An 18565-nucleotide genomic window follows, 5' to 3' on the forward strand; every position below is an offset into this window, starting at 1 on the left:
TTAATGTGTAGAGAGATTCAGTTTTGCCAGATGGAAAGTTCTGGAAATTGGTTGCACAACAACGTGAATGGACTTAACACTGCTAAACTGGACACTTGAAAATGATTAAGATGGTCAATTTCATGTTATGGGTGTTTTACCCCAATTAAAAAAAAAAAAGAAATCAGGGTGCCTCAGTGGCTCAGTTGGTTGAGCATTCAACTCTTGGTTTCAGCTCAGGTCATGATCTTGTGGTTTCATGAGTTTGAGCCCATCACACTCTGCACTGGCAGGGTGGAGCCTGCTTGGGATTCTCTCTCTCTCCCCCTTCCCCATTTGTGCTGTCTCTCTCTCAAATAAATAAATAAAGTTAAGGAAAAAAAAAAAAGATTCTCTCTCTCCTTCTGCCCCTCCCCCCTTCTAAAATAATCAATCAATCAATCAGCTTTTAAATGACTGGCCTCAGAAGCAAAATCAAAGTGCAAAGACAATGATAAACCGCGGCAACTGCTTTCATGTTAAAAATATTTTATTTTTCTAAAAGATCACACAAAAGTTGAGAAGAGAAAGGATACCAACTAGCCTACATCAAAATCTGGGCTGAGGAAGGACAAAGAGCTGCCTACAGACACTGGTAGCTGGAGCGAACTTCGAACATCCAGATGGCCGCTGGCCAACGGAGCCGGTGGCCCCAGTCAGCCACATTCACGAGCACCACCGAGGTGCAGCGGGGACAGCAAAGCTGCTGGCCCCCATCGTTCCTCCTTTTCAGGAAGGGTGAAGCAGGAGCTCACTCTTTAGACATGTTCTTGATGGTCTTGTGCTCCTTCATGGCCTTTTCCCAATCGGTGCCATTGAATTCCTCAATGACCACACTCCGCACGGTGCCCTCATCTAGGCAATGGGGGGCGATTCCTAGGGGAGGTGACACAGAAAAAGGTCCCAGGTGTGAATGACAGCAGGTACTGTGCTAGCTCTTGGACAGACCCACACCCACAAGCGTCGCCGTACCGCCGATCCGTGTATCAACAGCGACACGCTGGTAAAGCTTTGCTTTCCTCACCTCTCAGATGGGGACCAGACTTCCTAAACCAGGGATGCCAAGGTTGGATACCATTCAGTGCCATGCCGAGAGTACAAAGATTCAAGCCTAGAACGATCTGACTGGCAGCCTGAAGAATCCACAGGCCTCTTCCAGGGTTTAGATAGAACTTCCTAAGCATTAAACACCTGCCCACCGTTATAGGATCTTGTACCTTCCGAAAGCCTTTCTTGATTAAGGCAGGCAGGAAGGCCTCCCCGCGGGACAGATGAGGAACAAACGGGAGGTGCTGAACAAATGGGGCGGGGAGGACAAGGGTGCTGTCACGCCCCGCCCCCAACCATAAGGCACAAAACCGCCACGGTCACAGCGGCCCCACCACAGCTCTGGAGGGCACCAGATCCCAAGGAACACCTGCTGCTTCCCACTCAACTCACACTGCATTTGCGGTCATCCTGAACAAGTGTCCAAAGCTTGCTTCCTCTCCTCAGACCCTAACTGCACCTGAAGAGGGGCTTGGGGATTCTGTTGTGTGTGTTTGAAACAAACAGAGTATTTTAATTTTTTAACATTTTTATTTATTTTTGAGAGATAGAAGACAAAACGTTGAGTGGGGGAGGGGCAGGGAGGGAGACACAGAATCCGAAGCAGGGTCCAGGCTCCGAGCTGTCAGCACAGAGCCCGACGTGGGGCTTGAACTCACAGACAGAGCTGGAGTCAGACACTTAACCAACTGAGCCACCCAGGCGCCCCAAACGGAGTAATTTTTTAAATGGCATTATCAATCCTCCACATTCTTGCCTCCTTCACTCCCTTAACCATCACGGGTGTTAAAATTCCCTCCCCTCCCCACCCCCCTGGCCCCAACCCCGGCCCGGCTCCTCTTCTCTGTCCACCCTTTAATGTCAGCCCCAGCGACAGGCAGGTCTGGCAGAGCCGGCCCAGGAAGGTTTCTGAGCCAATGACCAGAGCCAACCTTCTATGCCATCATTTGAGAAAAGAAAAAAAAAAAAAAAAAAGAACCTTGGCTGAAAGAGCCCTGTTCTTCCATAAGACGCGTGTGGAAGGGCCCAGCCAAGCAAGAGGCAAGCCAAATAGGCCAGCGTTGACCTGGGGCAGCCACACGGCGCGTCTCCGTGTCCTCCCACCCCCCCCCACCCCCGCCCTGCGCTGGCGGCCCATTCCCTTCACTTACCGAAGCCTCCAGGGTTCGAGCGGGGAGTGTAAAAGCTCTGAACGCCGCATCTCTTACAGAACGTGTGCTGCGCCTTGTGCGTGTTGAACGTGTATGTGGTTATACTCTCTGCTCCCTAAGCAAGAACAGGCAAAATAGATGTTCTCCTTTTACAAAGAGGTGTTTTTTTTTTTTTTTTTGGTTTTTTTGGTCATCAAAAAAAATTAAATCTTTTAAAAGGCTCAATGGGGGGGGGAGCCCTTTTGTAGGGCTTTCAGGATTATGAGGACATGTCCAATGTCCCGCAGAGACTGGAGGCGGCTCCGGGACAAGGGCCCACCTACGCCGCCCAGAGACACGTCGGCCCTGAGCGTGGCAGCTCACGGCTTCTCTTTGTCAAGTGCGTTGCCGAACAACTCAGCCTCAAGCGGTCCCGGATCCACGGCAAGACAGCACGTCCCGTCAATGTCAGGAAGAGAAAACGCCTGCCTTCCAGGCCTAAAAGGCTCACCCCAGAGACTGGCTCTCCCTGTCCCCAAACAGCACTGCTCGAGATCTTAAGACAAGTGTTGATTTTACTGGAGTTCATCTACTAAGGACAAACTAGGAAAAGAATATTTGCCAGACATCACGGTCAAAGGGCTAATTTCCTTAAGGGATAATACAAACGGGAAACTGGGCAGAAGGACACGAAACCGGGCAAACAGAGAAAAGGGAAAGCAAATCACTCTGCCACCTATGAAATGATATTCGCGCTCATAAACTGCAAGGTTATTTTTTTCACTGGCAGGTGGGCCAAAATAAAAGTTGGTTAACTTGGTACACGCGCTCTCACATACCAGCCATGGGGACGTAAATTGCTAAAATTTGGCAACATCTACCAAAATTGAAAAACACATCCTTTAGCACAGAAATTCCACTTTTAGAACTTTATCCTGCCATCAAAATTCCACGTCCATCCAACGGTACGTACGCAGGTACTACAGCACTGTTGAAAACAAGGCTACAGATAATTGGAAAAACGGAAAACGGCCGCCAACAGAACACTGGTCACAGCAATGATGGACACCCATGAAACGGGGACACTGCAACTTTTAGAAAGAGTGAGACAGTTCTACTTCCAAATACTAACATGGAACAAACTCCAAGGTTGAACATTAATTGAGAAACGAGGTATGAAATAACTTGTGTAGTAGCTTATCGTTTCCATTTTATTACCCTATTTGTTTGTGTATGTATGTATTTATTTGACCATTTCTGTTTTTTTCTTTTAATGTTTATTTTTTTTTTTAATTTTTTCAACGTTTATTCATTTTTGGGACAGAGAGAGACAGAGCATGAACGGGGGAGGGGCAGAGAGAGAGGGAGACACAGAATCGGAAACAGGCTCCAGGCTCTGAGCCATCAGCCCAGAGCCTGACGCGGGACTCGAACTCACGGACCGCGAGATCGTGACCTGGCTGAAGTCGGACGCTTAACCGACTGTGCCACCCAGGCGCCCCTTAATGTTTATTTTTGATAGAGAGACAGAGCCAGACAGAGCACGAGCACAGGAGGAGCAGAGAGAGAGGAGACACAGAATCTGAAGCAGGCTCCGGGCTCCGAGCCATCAGCACAGAGCCCGACGCGGGGCTCGAACCCACGAACCGTGAGATCATGGCCCGAGCTGAAACCAACAGTCGGCCGCTTAACCCACTGAGCCGCCCAGGCGCCCCCCCTCCCAATGTGCTCCTCTTAACCTGACCTCTCGGTACCAGTCCTTCCGTTGTGAAACCGGTTGTCTGAGGACACCACACTCCACCGACTTTCCTCCGTCCCCGGTGGCCATCCTTCTCAGGCCCCTCCGCCCAAGCCTCTGAGTGTCGGCGACTCAGTCTCACAGTTCAATGCTTCAGCAGTGGCAACTCCGCTCGCTGTCAACTCCAGACCCGCGCACCCAGCTGCCCACTTCCATCTCCGTCTCGGTGAACGTCCACCCCGTCCTCAGTTGGGACTTTTCCGAGAAAGAACCCCCGCGGCCAGCGCTCCCGCACGCCTGCTCCTCCCCCGGGAGCTGGCCTCGCCATCGCCGCGCTGCTGCTCGGGGCCCACAGCGTGGATGTGACTCGGATGCCTCTTTCCCCCTTCTCCACGTCCACCCTTTGTCTAACCCCGTTCACCCTTCCCCTGAAGCGGTGGCTCTCCGAGTGTGGTCCCAGGCGCAAGAAAGGTCAATTCTTGGGCCTCCCCTCCTAGCCCTACGGCGATCTCCTTTAACACGCCCTCTGGCTGACCCTGCACGCACTGAAGCTTGAGAGCCACCGCTCGGAAATAAACCCCAAATATCTGTTTTCCTTCTGTCGCCATGACTACCACCCCAACCCAAGCTCCCGTCACCTCTCCCTTGCCCCCCCAGCAACCTCCTGGCTGCCTCCCTGTCTCCGTGCTTACCCCCTCACAATCCATTCCCCACACAGCAGCCAAAGCGAGCTTTGAAATCGTCCAAGCGGGCCTTGTCACCACCCTGCTCGAAACCCTCCACGGCCTTCACAGTGTCTCCTTGTCTGGTCCCGTTTCTGTCCCTGATCCCATCTGGGTCCGCTCCTTCACCTGCACCCCACAGAGCACCCGTCTGGCCGCTGTTCGGCTCCTTAGACGTGCCAAGCACGTGCCCCACTGCGACAAGCATTCCCTTTGCCTGGGACACTCTTCCAGCCCCGGCCCCCCCACGTCTTCGCCACGTAAACCCCAGCCAGACCTTCCCTAACCGATCTACACTAGCCACCCAGCAACCTTCTATCACATTGCTCTATTTTAACTTTCCACATGGCCTTACTGGACTTTTTCTTATTTATATGTCTGCCCACCTAAAACACATAAACTAAGAGAACAAGGGCCTTGTCTGTCGAGTTGGCCGCTGGATTTCAGTGGGTCGGTGCTGGGCCATGCAGGGTGTCCCAGAAATACTTGTTGAGTGAAGAGGTTTTGCACTTAATTAAAAATCAAACAAACAGAAAATCACTCCTTCCACAGGCTGGGGCTGAGTATGTTGCTCTAGGGCACCAGGAAAATGCAGCGAGCAGCAGGCCTAAAGAGGAAAAAAGTATCAATTCCAAGACCCAAGAGCCAATGGCTGTACCTGCTGATGCCTTTGGGAACCATGTGTCACAGGTGCTCAGGGACGAAGCTGAACTGGGGCCACAGCCTCCAGCAGGCTTCCCAGGAGAGCACAGTGGCATTCTCCGGGTTTACGGGAAAGACAGAGAAGTGTGCTGCCCGGGCGTGCCCCTCCTCCCCCGGGCGCCCCCACAAAGGATCAAGGGGCAAACAAAGAAAAGGAGACAAATAAGCCCCAAGCATCTGGGATTAAAAATCTCACTAACCAGGAAAGACCATCACTCATTCATTCATTCACTCAGGTTTTCCTCTCAGACCCTGAGGGCCTGTTCGATGCCACGCCCACAAGACCGGAAGCTGACAAAAGGTGGCACTTGGGAGCCCCTAATAAAGGAGACAGACATGGAAACACAGTATTACACCAAAGCACAGAAAAGCCTGTCAGACCACAGGAGGGGCAACGGGAACCGAGGGTGCAACTGAATCCCCATCCTACCCCGTATTAGCGCCGGTGTGCCAAAGCCTTTTTTAAAAAAGTTATATTCTTTGACCAGAGATTTTATTTCTAAGAGAATTGATCCTAAAGGAATCGCTAAATTACCAAAGATTTACACACGGGGAGGTTCATCACAGTGTTGTTTGTAACTGGGGGGAAAACTGCACTCAACCTAGAAGTTCAAATACAGGAAACTGCTTATGGTACATTCACATAACAAAATATGCTGCAAATACAGGAATGACAGTATAAATACATTAGGAAATGATTGGGTGGGGGGAGAGATTCAGGGGCTGAAGGACAATGGAGGGAAGATCTACTTGTGTACCTTTCAAAACCTCCACCCAGCACAAAAGAGTTCCCCAAAATAGTAAAGTTAAAAAGTGTTTAAATCAGCAAGATCCATCAACATGCTGCCTACAAGAGACTCACTTCAGACCTAAGGACACGTGTAGAAGGAAAGTGAAGGGACAAAAAAACATTTACCATGCAAATGGAAGCAAAAAGAAAGCTGGAGTAGCAAGACTTCCATCAGAAAAAACAGACTTTAAAACAAAGAAATGGGACGCGCCTGGGTGGCTCAGTCGGTTAAGTGTCCGACTTCAGCTCAGGTCATGATCTCGTGGTTTGTGAGTTCGAGCCCCACGTGGGGCTCTGCCAGGAGCCTGCTTCAGATTCTGTGTCTCCCTCTCTCTCTCTGCCCCTCCCCCGCTCATGCTCGCTCTCTCTCTCATAAACAAACATTTAAGAAAAGAAAAATTTTAAAACAAAGAGACAAAGACACTACAAAATGATAAAGGGAAAGATCCAACGGAGTGTAAATAATTGTAAATATCTATGGACCCAACATGAAAGCACCTAAATTCATCAAGCAACTATTCACAGACATAAAGAAATGGACGGTAATAACAATCATAGGAAAGGCCTTCACGCCCCCACTTATGTCAATGGATAGATCACTTGGACAGAAAATCAACAAGGAAACAGTGCCTTTGAAAAATAATTCGAGCATATGGCACTGAGTCTACTTCTGAGCCTCTATTCCTTTCTATTGATCCACATCTCTGACCATGTAACACTACCTTGATGACTACGTCTACACAATAAGCCTTCGTGGCAAGCGGAGTTACTTTGTTCCACTTCACTGTTCTCTGTGGAGATTGTTTTAGGTATTTTAGGGCCTGTGTGTTTCCCAATAAATTTTATAGTTAATCTTGCGTATGTCTGCAAAAGCCCTCCTGGGGTTTTGACAGAAATTGCATTAAACCTACAGGCAGGCGGGTTGGGGAGAACGAACATCAATACTATGTTGCCATCCACAGACACATGGTGTCTGTCCACTTATCCAGTTCTTCTCAATAACTTCATCAACCTTCTATGATATTCAGGACACAGATCAGGGAAGCATTTTGTTAACTGAACACCTAAGTATTTAACTTTCTTTGCATTACTTCAAATGGTATGATGGTCTCAATTTGTTTCTTAATGTCCATTATTTGTATTGGAAATGCACTTGATTTTGAAAACTGGGATATAATTCACACACCATAAAATTCACCATTTTCATGTTTATTGCTGCATTATTTACAATAGCCAAAATATGGAAACAACCTAAGCGTCCGCTGATGAGTGAATGGATAAAGAGGTACGATGTACAGACACACACACACAGACAAACACACACACACGATGGAATACTATTCAGCCATTAAAAAGAATGAAATCTTGCCATTTGTGACAACATGGATGGACCTTAAGGGAATTATGGTAATTGAAATAAGTCAGAGAAAGACAAATACTGTATAATCCCATTTACATGCAGAATTTAAAAACAAAACAAAAAACTAAGCTTAAGAGAACAGCCGGGTGGTTGGCAAAGGCAAGGGGGTGGGTGGTCAAAATGGGAGAAGGAGATCAAAAGCTACGAACTTTTGGTTACAAACAGGCCTGGAAATGTAACGCACAGCATGGTGACTATAGTTAACAATGCTGCTGCTGTGTATTTGAAAGCTGCTCAGAGAAGAAATCTTAAAAGTCCTCATCACAAGATGGGGCACCTGGGTGGCTCAGTCGGTTAAGCATCTGACTTCGGCTCAGGTCATGATCTCACCATTTGTGAGTTCGAGCCCCGCGTCGGGCTCTGTGCTGATGGCTCAGAGCCTGGAGCCTGCTTCGGATTCTGTGTCTCCCTCCCTCTCTGCCCCTCCCCTGCTCACGCTCTGTCTCTCTCTCTCAAAAATAAATAAAACATTAAAAAAAATTAAAAAAAAAAAAGTCCTCACCAGAAGAAAAAAAATATTCTGTATGGGCGGTGACACATGTTAACTAGACTAACTGTGCTGACCATTTTGCAATATATACAAATATTGAATCATTATGATGTACCCCTAAAACTAATGTTATATATCAACTATACCTCAATAGAAATTTTAATTCATCATTAAACAAAGTTTTTAAGTCATATATTTTTCATGGGGAAATGATAAAAGTTGGTTATACAACAGAAAAAAAAGATAAAATCCTACTCTGATAACATATACAATATTATTATTATTTAGTTGTATTTACCCACATAGAAAATAATGCATGAGGATATATACCCAAATGTAACAGTAGTTACCTTTGGTTGATGGGATGTGGATAACCGTATTTATTTTTTGATTCTATTTTTAATGCTTCTACAGTCACATCAAACCTTCATCCAAAATCTCAAGGGGGAAAATAATATAGCCTTGTAGAAATACACGTGAAACCTGGGGTGACAAGGAAAATGAAGGCCCCCTGAAGAGGTCCTGCTGTGCTCCCCGAGTCTCGCACTCCACAGGGGACCCGCCGGAAGGCAGGGGCTCCTCCCACCTGCTCTTAGCACTAACCTTCAGGAGCTTGAAGCGAGAAGCTGGGACAATGAAGTGTCTATTCTGTTTCTTCTTGCAAATGCTGCAGCTACAAAAAAAAAAGAGCAGTTCCCAGATTGTGAAACAAGCACCTGTGCCCTCCGAGTGCCCAAGCACCCCCCCCCACCAGTATGTCCCCAGAGGTGAAGCCCCTGTCAGCACCGTTCAGGGAAAGGGGAGCTCACACAGATGGACGGGCCACCGGGGGTCTCGGCTCAGCGGTCAAAGCTGCATACCCCTCGGAAAACCGGACCGTCACGACCACATTCCTGCTGCCTACCCTCCCACACCACCCCCCCACACACCCTATTACAGTGACGGGAACTGCTCGATTCTAGAAACACTTAGAAAACAAATGTCAGGCATGGGTACCATCTTATGCCTCCGGGATCCCCACACCTAAAGCGGACAAGGCGGTTTGGGTTTCCTGCTTCCTCATCTGTACATCACAGAAAGCCTGGCCTCCGAGTCGGTTGAATCCTCGGAATGACCATCTTCGGAATCAAATCTAAATCCCTCTTTTCCGTCCGCCTTTGAGAAAAAGGTCGAATTTCATATAGAATCCTCTAACAAATTGTCCCCACGGTGCTGCTTCTCCAATCTGGACTCCACTGCTAGTAGCCTGGTCGGTTCTCCATGTGAGTAATTCCGTGGTGTTTATGTATCATCCCTATGGGATTCAGGGACTGCACCGTCGAGGGGGCAAAAAAGGACCGGATCCCGTTGAACAACTAGTTGCCTGCTAACTATTGGTTCAGAAGTCACAGCCTGTCGTGCCTTTGTTTTATGACAACTGGCCTGGGAAGGTGCTCAAAGCGGGCCCTCCGTGAATCCTGCTGGGACCATCTGCCTCATCCAGAACAGAGCCCGAAGGCCTGGCCCATGGAAGCTTCCAGGTGTGCACAGCCTCCACTCGTATCCCCCCGCTTACCCCCACCTCTAGACTCCTGTGAGGACTGTGCCCAACCAAGGCTTGTCATTCCGTGCCCAGCCTGACCTGCCTCCAGCTAACTGCTCCGTGTCAACCCTCCACCAGTACAGTCTGAGGGGTGACGCTGGGAGGCATAAGCCGGGAGGGCCCTGCTCTGTGTCACCCGGGGAATGTACTGTAGGAGTGAGCTCGCTTGTGTGCTCTCTCTCTCCCTCTCTTTCTCACAGAGCAGGCTCGGTTATTTTTAGCTTCCCCCCATGTTTAAAAAAAAAATATATTACCGAAAACGTCTAGTATATACAAAAGGGAAAAAAAAATAGAAGGAACCCTTACGTACCCATCACCTGAGGCCAACAGCAATGAGCTGGTGGCCAACGCTGTCTCCCCGGTACCCTGACCCCCCAGATGATGTTTTAACTCTCAAGTCCCCGCCAGCAACTCGGGAAGAGAAAACTCACTTGCAGTCAAAGATGTGCAAGTCCGCCGAGGCCCAAACTTCAAAACGAACTGCCCCACAGTGGCAGCCTCCGGTGTGTTTCACCAGGCCCTGGTATTCGCTACGGGAAACAAAAAATCAGAAAGATAAGGAGTTCTGGACAGTCAGGCAGGACCTTATTGCACAGCTCACGCTTTCTCTCTCTCTCTTTCTCTCTCTCTCTCTCTCTTTCTCTCTCTCTCTGTCTCTCTCCTTGTTGGAACAAGGAAGCAGGATGGGACAAAAGTCTTCTCTTGAGGAGGTACTGGCAATGCTATAAAAGAAAGGCCTTTTAAGGGGCACCTGGGTGGCGCAGTCGGTTAAGCGTCCGACTTCAGCCAGGTCACGATCTCGCGGTCTGTGAGTTCGAGCCCCGCGTCAGGCTCTGGGCTGATGGCTCAGAGCCTGGAGCCTGTTTCCGATTCTGTGTCTCCCTCTCTCTCTGCCCCTCCCCCGTTCATGCTCTGTCTCTCTCTGTCCCAAAAATAAATAAACGTTGAAAAAAAAATTAAAAAAAAAATAAATAAAAGTAAAAAAATAAAAAATTTCTTATATTCTATTAGGTCGCAAAAATAAAACATTCCAATAATATGCACCATGGGACTTGGGATCCTGATCCCACCCACTCAAACATGTGTATTTACATGTCAAAGACTTACCTGGATTTTTTAATTTGTATTTTTTTTTTTAAATGAGCTAGACACCCGGCAGAGAACAGGGAGATACAGCAGACAAGGCTCCTGGCCCTGGCAACCTTAGGCAGCCATCAAAGAAATGACCCAAGTAGTATTTAAGGGACTGTGGTAGTACAAGCCGCTAGGAAAAAGTAAAACGAGGGGACCTGAATCTGGTAGTTGGGAAAAGGCTTCTTCTGAGAAGAATTCTGGAATGTTTGCTACATTCCCCACCAGTATCTTGCATATACAGGACTCTTGACAGAGCTTTACGTACACATTACATTCTTTTTAAGTTTATTTATTTATTTTGAGAGAGAGAGAGCACACGAGCGAGGGAAGGGCAGAGAGACAGTGAGAGAGAGAATTCTGAGCAGGCTCCATACTGTGAGAGCAGAGCCCCATGTGGGGCTTGAACCCACCAACCATGAGATCATGACCTGAGCTGAAACCGAGAGTCAGACACTTAACCAACTGAGTTACCCAGGCACCCCATATGACATGCTATTTTAATCTTTTTAAAACATATATAAGCCAGGCCCTTAACTGAACTTTATTAAGCTTGATAAGTAACATCAAATTGCACTCCAAAAGGGCTGAACACTTCTCAGCAATGAGAAAACCTTTCACTGTCCCTGCTTCAGCAATAATTACAGGAAAAACAACATGCAGTATTTTGCATTTTTTTGGTTATTCCACGTTTCTTTACAGGTTGAATCAGTGAACTTGTATTTAAAATCTTTTCTGCACATACAAATAACGCTCATTGTAAAAAAAAAAAAAATTAAAACGTTACAACATTTGATAATGTTAAAAAAAGAAAGTCTCCTATAATCTTAACACCCGGAGCGATCCACAGTTAACTATATGCAATAGATTCCTGCAGACTTCTTTCCATACAATAATATTTTCACAACACAGTGAGGAGTTAGGCATTCTTTTTGCATGTAAGTTAATTTAGTGAGTTTTGGGTTTTTAAAATAAGTGTACGCACTCAAACCAATCTGATAGGTAAAAACAAAACAAAACGAGCTCCCTTGTCTGTTATCAACATTTTAAAATCATTTTCTTGACCACTTATCAAGTTTGTTTTAAAGTAAAAATTTACTACAAATTTGAGTTTTACATTTCATGGGGTCTTTATAGCCCTTACACCTAGCGATGGGCAGCACATCATAGGGGCTCAAAAATGTTTAATGACGAATGTAAAAAAAAAAAAAATATTAAGCCTGCAGTCCAAGATGATAAATCAGGAAGTGAAGCACACAGGTAAGCAAATATTTCACCTCCGACAAGACGCACCCTAACCACTTTCTTCTGGATTAAGGACAAAAGAACATTTTTTGATCAAAAAAAGGCGTAACCCTCGGGTTGTTATGCAATTGTTAGGTCGGCCTGGTTTTTCCTGTGGTTTTGACTGCTCTTCGTAATTCATAAAATCACGGACACGGAGCTAGATTATTAGGGAGCTAAAATAGTTCTCTGCAGCACAACTGTCCTACGGGGCAGGATACAGATGCTCCGGCAGCCGCTGCCGGAGTTCATAGCTGGTTTCTAACACCACGGACACTCTAAAATCCTCCCCTGGCCCATCCGTCTCAGGTCCTGGGGGTTCTTCTCCCGCTGGAGCAACGCTGGGGGAGCGCGAAGGAGAGCGAGCCACCCAGGGGCATCGAGGCCCCCTCCCTCCGCTTAGGTACCCGCGAAGCCGTCCCGGATGCCGAGCATCTCTTCGCGCGCGCTTCTCTCGGGATCAATACCCCCTCCCCCGCACTCCGCTCCCTCCCAGGGAGCGCCGGGAACAATAACGGGATCTCGCCTCCGGGTTGGTTCCAAACTATTCCAGCTTTTCTGCCCACCCGCCGGCCTCTCCCTGCCCCCCTCTCTCCAAAAACACGTGCGCAAATATAAAAAGCGACCCGGGTAGGAGCACAAAGTCGTGGGCTTTATCGTCTCCTCGCTGGGAAAGGCCCCCCCGCACCCTCGGCGCGCCCAGACGAGGGACAACGTCCCGAGCACGATGGCTGTCCCCGGGAAAGACCCTTTGTGTCCCAGGACGCGGCGCGGCTCTTCTCACGCTCCGGGACGCAGTGCCCCGTCAAGGGCCGCACGCCGGCCCCGAGCCAAGCCTCGCGGCCGCGCCACTTAGAGACGCGCCCGGTGCTAGCACCCGGGAACGCGTGGGTCACGGTGCGGGAAAGGACGCGGAGCCGAAAACCTGCCCCGGCCCGCGGCAGCCGCTCTCGTGCTGAGGGCGTCCGCGTGGCGCCGGGTCCCGCGCCCGGCCCCGGCCGCACTCACAAGGTGTCCAGCAGCAGCTTGGCGGCGCCCTCGAAGGTGAGCCTCTGTCGCTTCTGGAACGTCTCCCAGCGCTCCCGCTGGTCGCCCAGGTCGGGCAGCGAGGCAGCGGGCGAGGCGGGGGGGGGGCGGCGGCGGCGGCGGCGGCGGCGGGAGCAGAGGCAGCTCCGGCGGCGGCTGCCCGGGGCCCGCCTCCTGGGCCCGCGGCGACGACTGCGTCGGCCGCCGCTTCGCCGACGGCTGCCTCGCCGCCGCCCTGCTCTCGCCCCCGGCCTGGCCCGTGGAGCGCCGGGAGCGGCTGGCGCTGGGGGCCGAGGGGGCGGCCGCGGGGGCCCCGGAGGCTCCCGGCCGCTTCTGCACGCGTGGCTTGGCGGCCGCGCCGCTTCTCGCCCGCCGCATGGCTCCCGCAGCCAGGCGCGCAGGCCTCGCCGCCCGCGCGTCCCCGCCGCCCCGCGCGTCCCCGTGCCGCCCCGCGCGCGTCCCCGTCCGCCAGCCAACCGACCCGCCCAGGGGGCGCTGCACCCGCGGCCGGGGCCCCGGCCGGTGGCCCCTGGCTGCCCCCCTTACCCCTCCCCCCGCCCCCGGAGCTGCAAGTTACAGCCCCCGCTCTCCCGCCCGCCTCAGGGCCTGCACCTGCCCGCTCCACCCTGCAGGCCTAACGGGACGGCGCCTCGGGCCTCCGCTCGCGACACCCACAGCCCACTGGCACCTGCGGAGGAGCCTCCGTCCCCTCTGATTCCCTACATTCTTGACCTGGAGAGTCCAGGGTCAGCCCTGAATGCACAGCCACATCGGAGCGGCCAGCCTGGGGTAATTCCGTCTCCAAGAGGAGGGCAGTACCTACCTTGCAGGAGCCATCGTGCACCTGAAATGAGCTCATGCGTGTAAATGGCCGGGCACCTGCTGTCTGCCAGACAAATAGCAGCTGAAATCGTGGCTCTTAAACTTGGTCTCTCTTGCCAGATTATGAAACAGATTTTTTTTAATGTTTATTTGTTTATTTTGAGATAGCGCAAGTTGGGGGGGGGGGTTAGAGGCAGAGGAAGAGAGAGAGATTATCCCAAACAGGCCCCGCACTCCCAACGCAGACCCGTCCCGGGGGCTGGGGCCCACGAACCAAGAGATCATGACTGGAGCGGAAACCAAGAGTCAGACATCCAACTGACTGAGCCACCCAGGCCCCTCAACAGATTGTTTTTTTAAATTTAGTAAATGAATGAACGGCACCAAATCCCACGGTTAGGAGAGCACCGAAGTTTCAAGACAAAAATCACAGGAACCACTGATGGCGCCCAGGTATTTGCTAAACCTATTCCTTGCTCTATTTTATTCCTATCTTCAAAGAAATATCATTTTCTTTTACTCATTTTTCTACTGTTTTATTTTCTACTTCCTTAATTTCGACTTTCCTCTTTATTAACACTATTTTTACCTTATTAAATAGTTTATTGAATTAAATAGTTTATTTTTAGTATTTTTTGGTAACCAAAATATGAATGTTTATTTATTTTTCAGAGACAGAGACAGAGCAGGAGTGGGGGAGGGGAAGAGAGAGAGGGAAACACAGAATCTGAAGCAGAATCTGAAGCAAGCTCCAGGCTCTGAGCCGTCGGCACAGAGCCGGGTGCGGGGCTCGAACTTGTGAACCCAGAGATCATGACCTGAGAAGTTGGACGCTCAACTGACTGAGCCACCCAGGCGCCCCGGTAATCAAAATATTAATGACTATGCATTTTCCTCTGAGTATGGCTTTAACTGTGTCCAATAGAGTTTCATATGAAGTGGGTTTTTTTTTCTTAAAAATTTCCAAATAATCTATAGTTTCAGTTTTTCCTATTTTCTTTATTGAAGGTATGTATAGTTTATATACAGCAAAATGCAGATATTTTAAAAGCAAAGCCTATGTAACCACCACCAGTTCAAAGATAGAACATTTCCAGCACTCCAGAGAGCTTCTCTCAGGTAAAAGAAAACAGGGGATTCCTATCCTGACTTCTATCACATAGGTTAGTTTTACCTATTCTTGAAATTCATTTTAGAGGGCGCCTGGGTGGCTTAGTCGGTGTCTGACTTTGCCTCAGGTCATGATCTCATGGCTCATCGTTCACAGGTTCGAGCCCCAAGCCCCGTGGGTTCAAGCCCTGGGTTCAAGCCCTGAGCCCCGCATCGGGCTCTGTGCTGACAGCTCAAAGCCTGGACCCTTCTTTGGATTCTGTGTCTCCCTCTTTCTCTGTCCCTGCTCACATTCTGTTTCTCTCTCAAAAATGAACGTCAACAATTTTTTGAAAAACATCTTGTACTCTTTTACCTCTTACGTCTTTCACTCAGCATAATGTTCTTGAGAACCATCCATGCTGTTTTGTGTATCAATTGTTTTTTTAATTACTAGGTAATATTTGACTTCTAAGTACATCGCAGTTTATTCTCCTGTTGATGGACATCTGGGTTGTTTCCAGTTTGGAGACAGTTATGCAAGGAAGCTGCCATTTACATTCACTCTTGCGTACAAGTCTTTCTGTGAACCCATTTCACTATATACATGGGAGTGGACTTGCTGGGTCATAGATTATGTTTTTGTAAGAACTGCCCGTTTTGCAGAACGGCTGTTCTATTTATACTCCACCAGCAATGTAGGAGAGCATCGGTTGCTTTACACTCTCACAACATTCAGTATTGTCAGTCTTGTTAATTTTTTTCTTTTTTAATGTTTGTTTATTTTGAGAGAGAGACAGCATCAGCAGGGGAGGGGCAGAGAGAGAGGAGAGAATCCCAGGCAGGCTCTGCTCTGTCAGCACAGAGTCCAGTGCAGGGCTCAAACTCAGGGAATATCTAGTTGTTGATCTACTTAGCTATCCTTACACCAAGGCCACTCTGTCTCACTTGGCTTAGTCTCGAAATCAGAGGAAGCCCTCCAGATTTGGTCTTCTCTGAGATTGGGTTAGCCTTTCTAAGTCCTGTGAGTTTCCATATAAAGTATAGAATCAGCTGTTATTTCTACAACAACAACAAAAAGCCTGCTTGATACTCTGTGCCATCAACCATTATCCTATGAAAATCACTAATTTTCTCAAATATACCTAACTTCATTCCATTAATTTATATTGTTTCACTACTACTCATCTGAGAGGTAGACTATTTTTTCCTATTATGCTAGTCACTCTTGATTGAACCAATGTTATTCCCAGGGTCAGACACCTCTTTAATTGCCTTCTTCTTGGGTTCTGGATGTGCAATAACTCTGAATTGTTTTCTCCATTTCAAGCTACCTTAACAGTATGATGTGTTTACTTTTTTTTTTTTTTTTTTGAACACAGTGAATCGCTTTCATTTCGGTATGCATCCACATCTCAGCATTTAGTGGTCCTGAACAGAAAAGTGGAAAAACGCAGCGATTTGCCAGGAAGTCAAGCCCGCCAATTTCAGGGATCTGCTGTGCACACCGACTTCTTTTTTAATCCCTGCTGAGGACCGTGAGAAACAGCAGCACCAAAACCAAAGTATGCACCGAATTCAAGGTTCTTTTTGTTCCAGTTGCCACATTCCAAACTAGACCCAAACGGATTGCAGGATGACCACATGAGAACCCTGTGTAAAACTTCTTCAGTTTTTAAAAGCAAAAGCAATTACAGGAAAAGAAAATTCATTCAGAGGGATCGTGGGTGCTTACAAGTGTCTTCTGTGGCCTTTCTCCAAGTTTAACCACCAAGAACTTTGAGACCTGGCAGGTGTGAGTACCCCTGGTGACTGTTCTTTTCACTTTATCAAAACCTGAGCTAAAGAAACGCATCAGCTGACGATGACAGCAGAGGGTGGCAGGGCTGAGGACCCAATATTCATTCCCAGGCTGGTGGAGAGTGAGTAAATGGGGTTCCAAAACTAAACGAGGGAAGTCAGAGACTCTTTCCAACCTTACCTGATGGCTTCTGGCCAAAGCAAGGAAGTACTGTGGAAAGTGTTGGGTGGTGATGGTACAAAAAGGGAGTTGAGGAGGAGGAAGGAAAAAGCAGCACCCCTCGATTAAGGTGGGGGAGAAGATATGGGGAGAGCCCTGAATTCCTCACCAAAGGCCAATTTCAGAGGGGAGCAGAGGGGGTTACAATCTATGCTTCGGCCAAGGGTGGTGGTGGAAAGTGAAGAAGGGACAATGGCTTGGGGGGGAGGGTGTGGTGGGGGGGTGTGGTGGGGGGCATCATTTAAGACTTAAAAAAAGCAGGGGTGCAGCTGGAGCACCCCCACACACCCAGCAGTAGTCTCACAGGCTGTGACCTGAAACCTTCACACCTACTCCAGCAAGCCACCCCAAGCTGGAGGGCTGTTGCAGGGAGGGAGGGAGGGAGGGAGGGAGGGAGGCAGGCAGGGAGGCAGGGGGAGGAGAAGGGGAGAAGGCAGAGACCCCAGGCCATGTAATCAGCAGCAAGGTGATTGTGTGATGTGTCTTTTCACAGTTGAGTTAGATGTGCCCCACCAGTTATGATGGGAACCAATTTAAATATACTTTCTTGATCCCAGAAGTTCAACTATGTGGACAGTGGTTACACTTGACAGGATGATTTGTTATAGCACAACTTACATATTTTAAGTGGACAAAAAAAATTAGTATCGTTTACAGTATCTTAAGATAAATTGCCTTTGAATGGGAGCTTCCTTTCCAGTACTTTGAGGTCTACAAGACGTATCTAGAAAATTTACTACTGTGGAAAATGAAGACTGCTTAAATCGAATGGGAGGGAGTAGGGGGAGGGCCTGTGGTTTTTCTTTTTGATTAATTGCTGTAACACTGTCCTTCAGGCGGCTGAGGGAGTTTCATGTTTTCTTTAGACATCATTAGGCGCCGGGGCTCTTGCAGGACGACTTTGATGCTATATGAATTCTGCCATTTTGCTAGCACTGATGTGGTTCTTGGGTCCACCAGTCCATTAGAACTATTAACTCCATTCATATTAATTTTTGTTACAAATCTTACAAAGGGGGTGCTTCTGGGTATTTAGGTCCACGTTCTATTTTAAGGCTGTATATTCGGTTTTCATAAATTGTTCTTGGAGGCCCAATTATCATCCCTGTCCATCTTGTAAGTGTCATGTCTTCATCATCTTCTAGACCCCAGCTAACTGTGCCATCTCCTACTCCTTTCTGGCCTTCTTCCAGTTCTTCCAACAGTCGAAAATTGCGAGGGACTTTTACTCCCGAGCCCGTGGTGGCTGCCATCTTGCGTCGCTGTCGCTCCTACTTTTTTTTTTTAAGATTTGTTTATTTTTGAGTGAGAGAGAAAATGCAAGCGGGGGAGGGGCAGAGAGAGAGAGGGAGACACAGAATCCAAAACATTTTACCTACTCATACCCCCACCTCTTAACCCAGATCAAAGGTTTAGAGGAGCCGGGTTGCCTGGGTGGTTCAGTTGGCTAAGCACCCGACTTTTGATTTGGGCTCAGGTCATGATCTCACTGTTCATGAGATCGAGCCCCATGAGATCGAGATGACCCTCTTCGCTGTCAGTGTGGATCCTGCT

General features: G+C 48.7%; 1 protein-coding gene and 1 pseudogene across 1 annotated transcript; both read right to left on the reverse strand.

The window, feature by feature from the left end:
• Nucleotides 1-388: 388 nt before the first annotated feature.
• On the reverse strand, nt 389-13458 carry CENPV (centromere protein V). Its single transcript, XM_047090058.1, is given in 6 exon segments — nt 389-894; nt 2217-2331; nt 8661-8730; nt 10071-10169; nt 13063-13182; nt 13184-13458. Coding segments are annotated over 6 exon segments (804 nt in total). The 3' UTR covers nt 389-769.
• Nucleotides 13459-17426: 3968 nt separating this feature from the next.
• On the reverse strand, nt 17427-18275 carry LOC124519522 (ubiquitin-conjugating enzyme E2 variant 1-like; annotated as a pseudogene).
• Nucleotides 18276-18565: the final 290 nt, after the last annotated feature.

This window comes from Lynx rufus, unplaced genomic scaffold (assembly GCF_022079265.1).
Source record: "Lynx rufus isolate CCGP_SWC_20201006 ecotype Redwood Valley unplaced genomic scaffold, mLynRuf1.p SCAF_28, whole genome shotgun sequence".
Taxonomy (NCBI): Eukaryota; Metazoa; Chordata; class Mammalia; order Carnivora; family Felidae; genus Lynx; species Lynx rufus.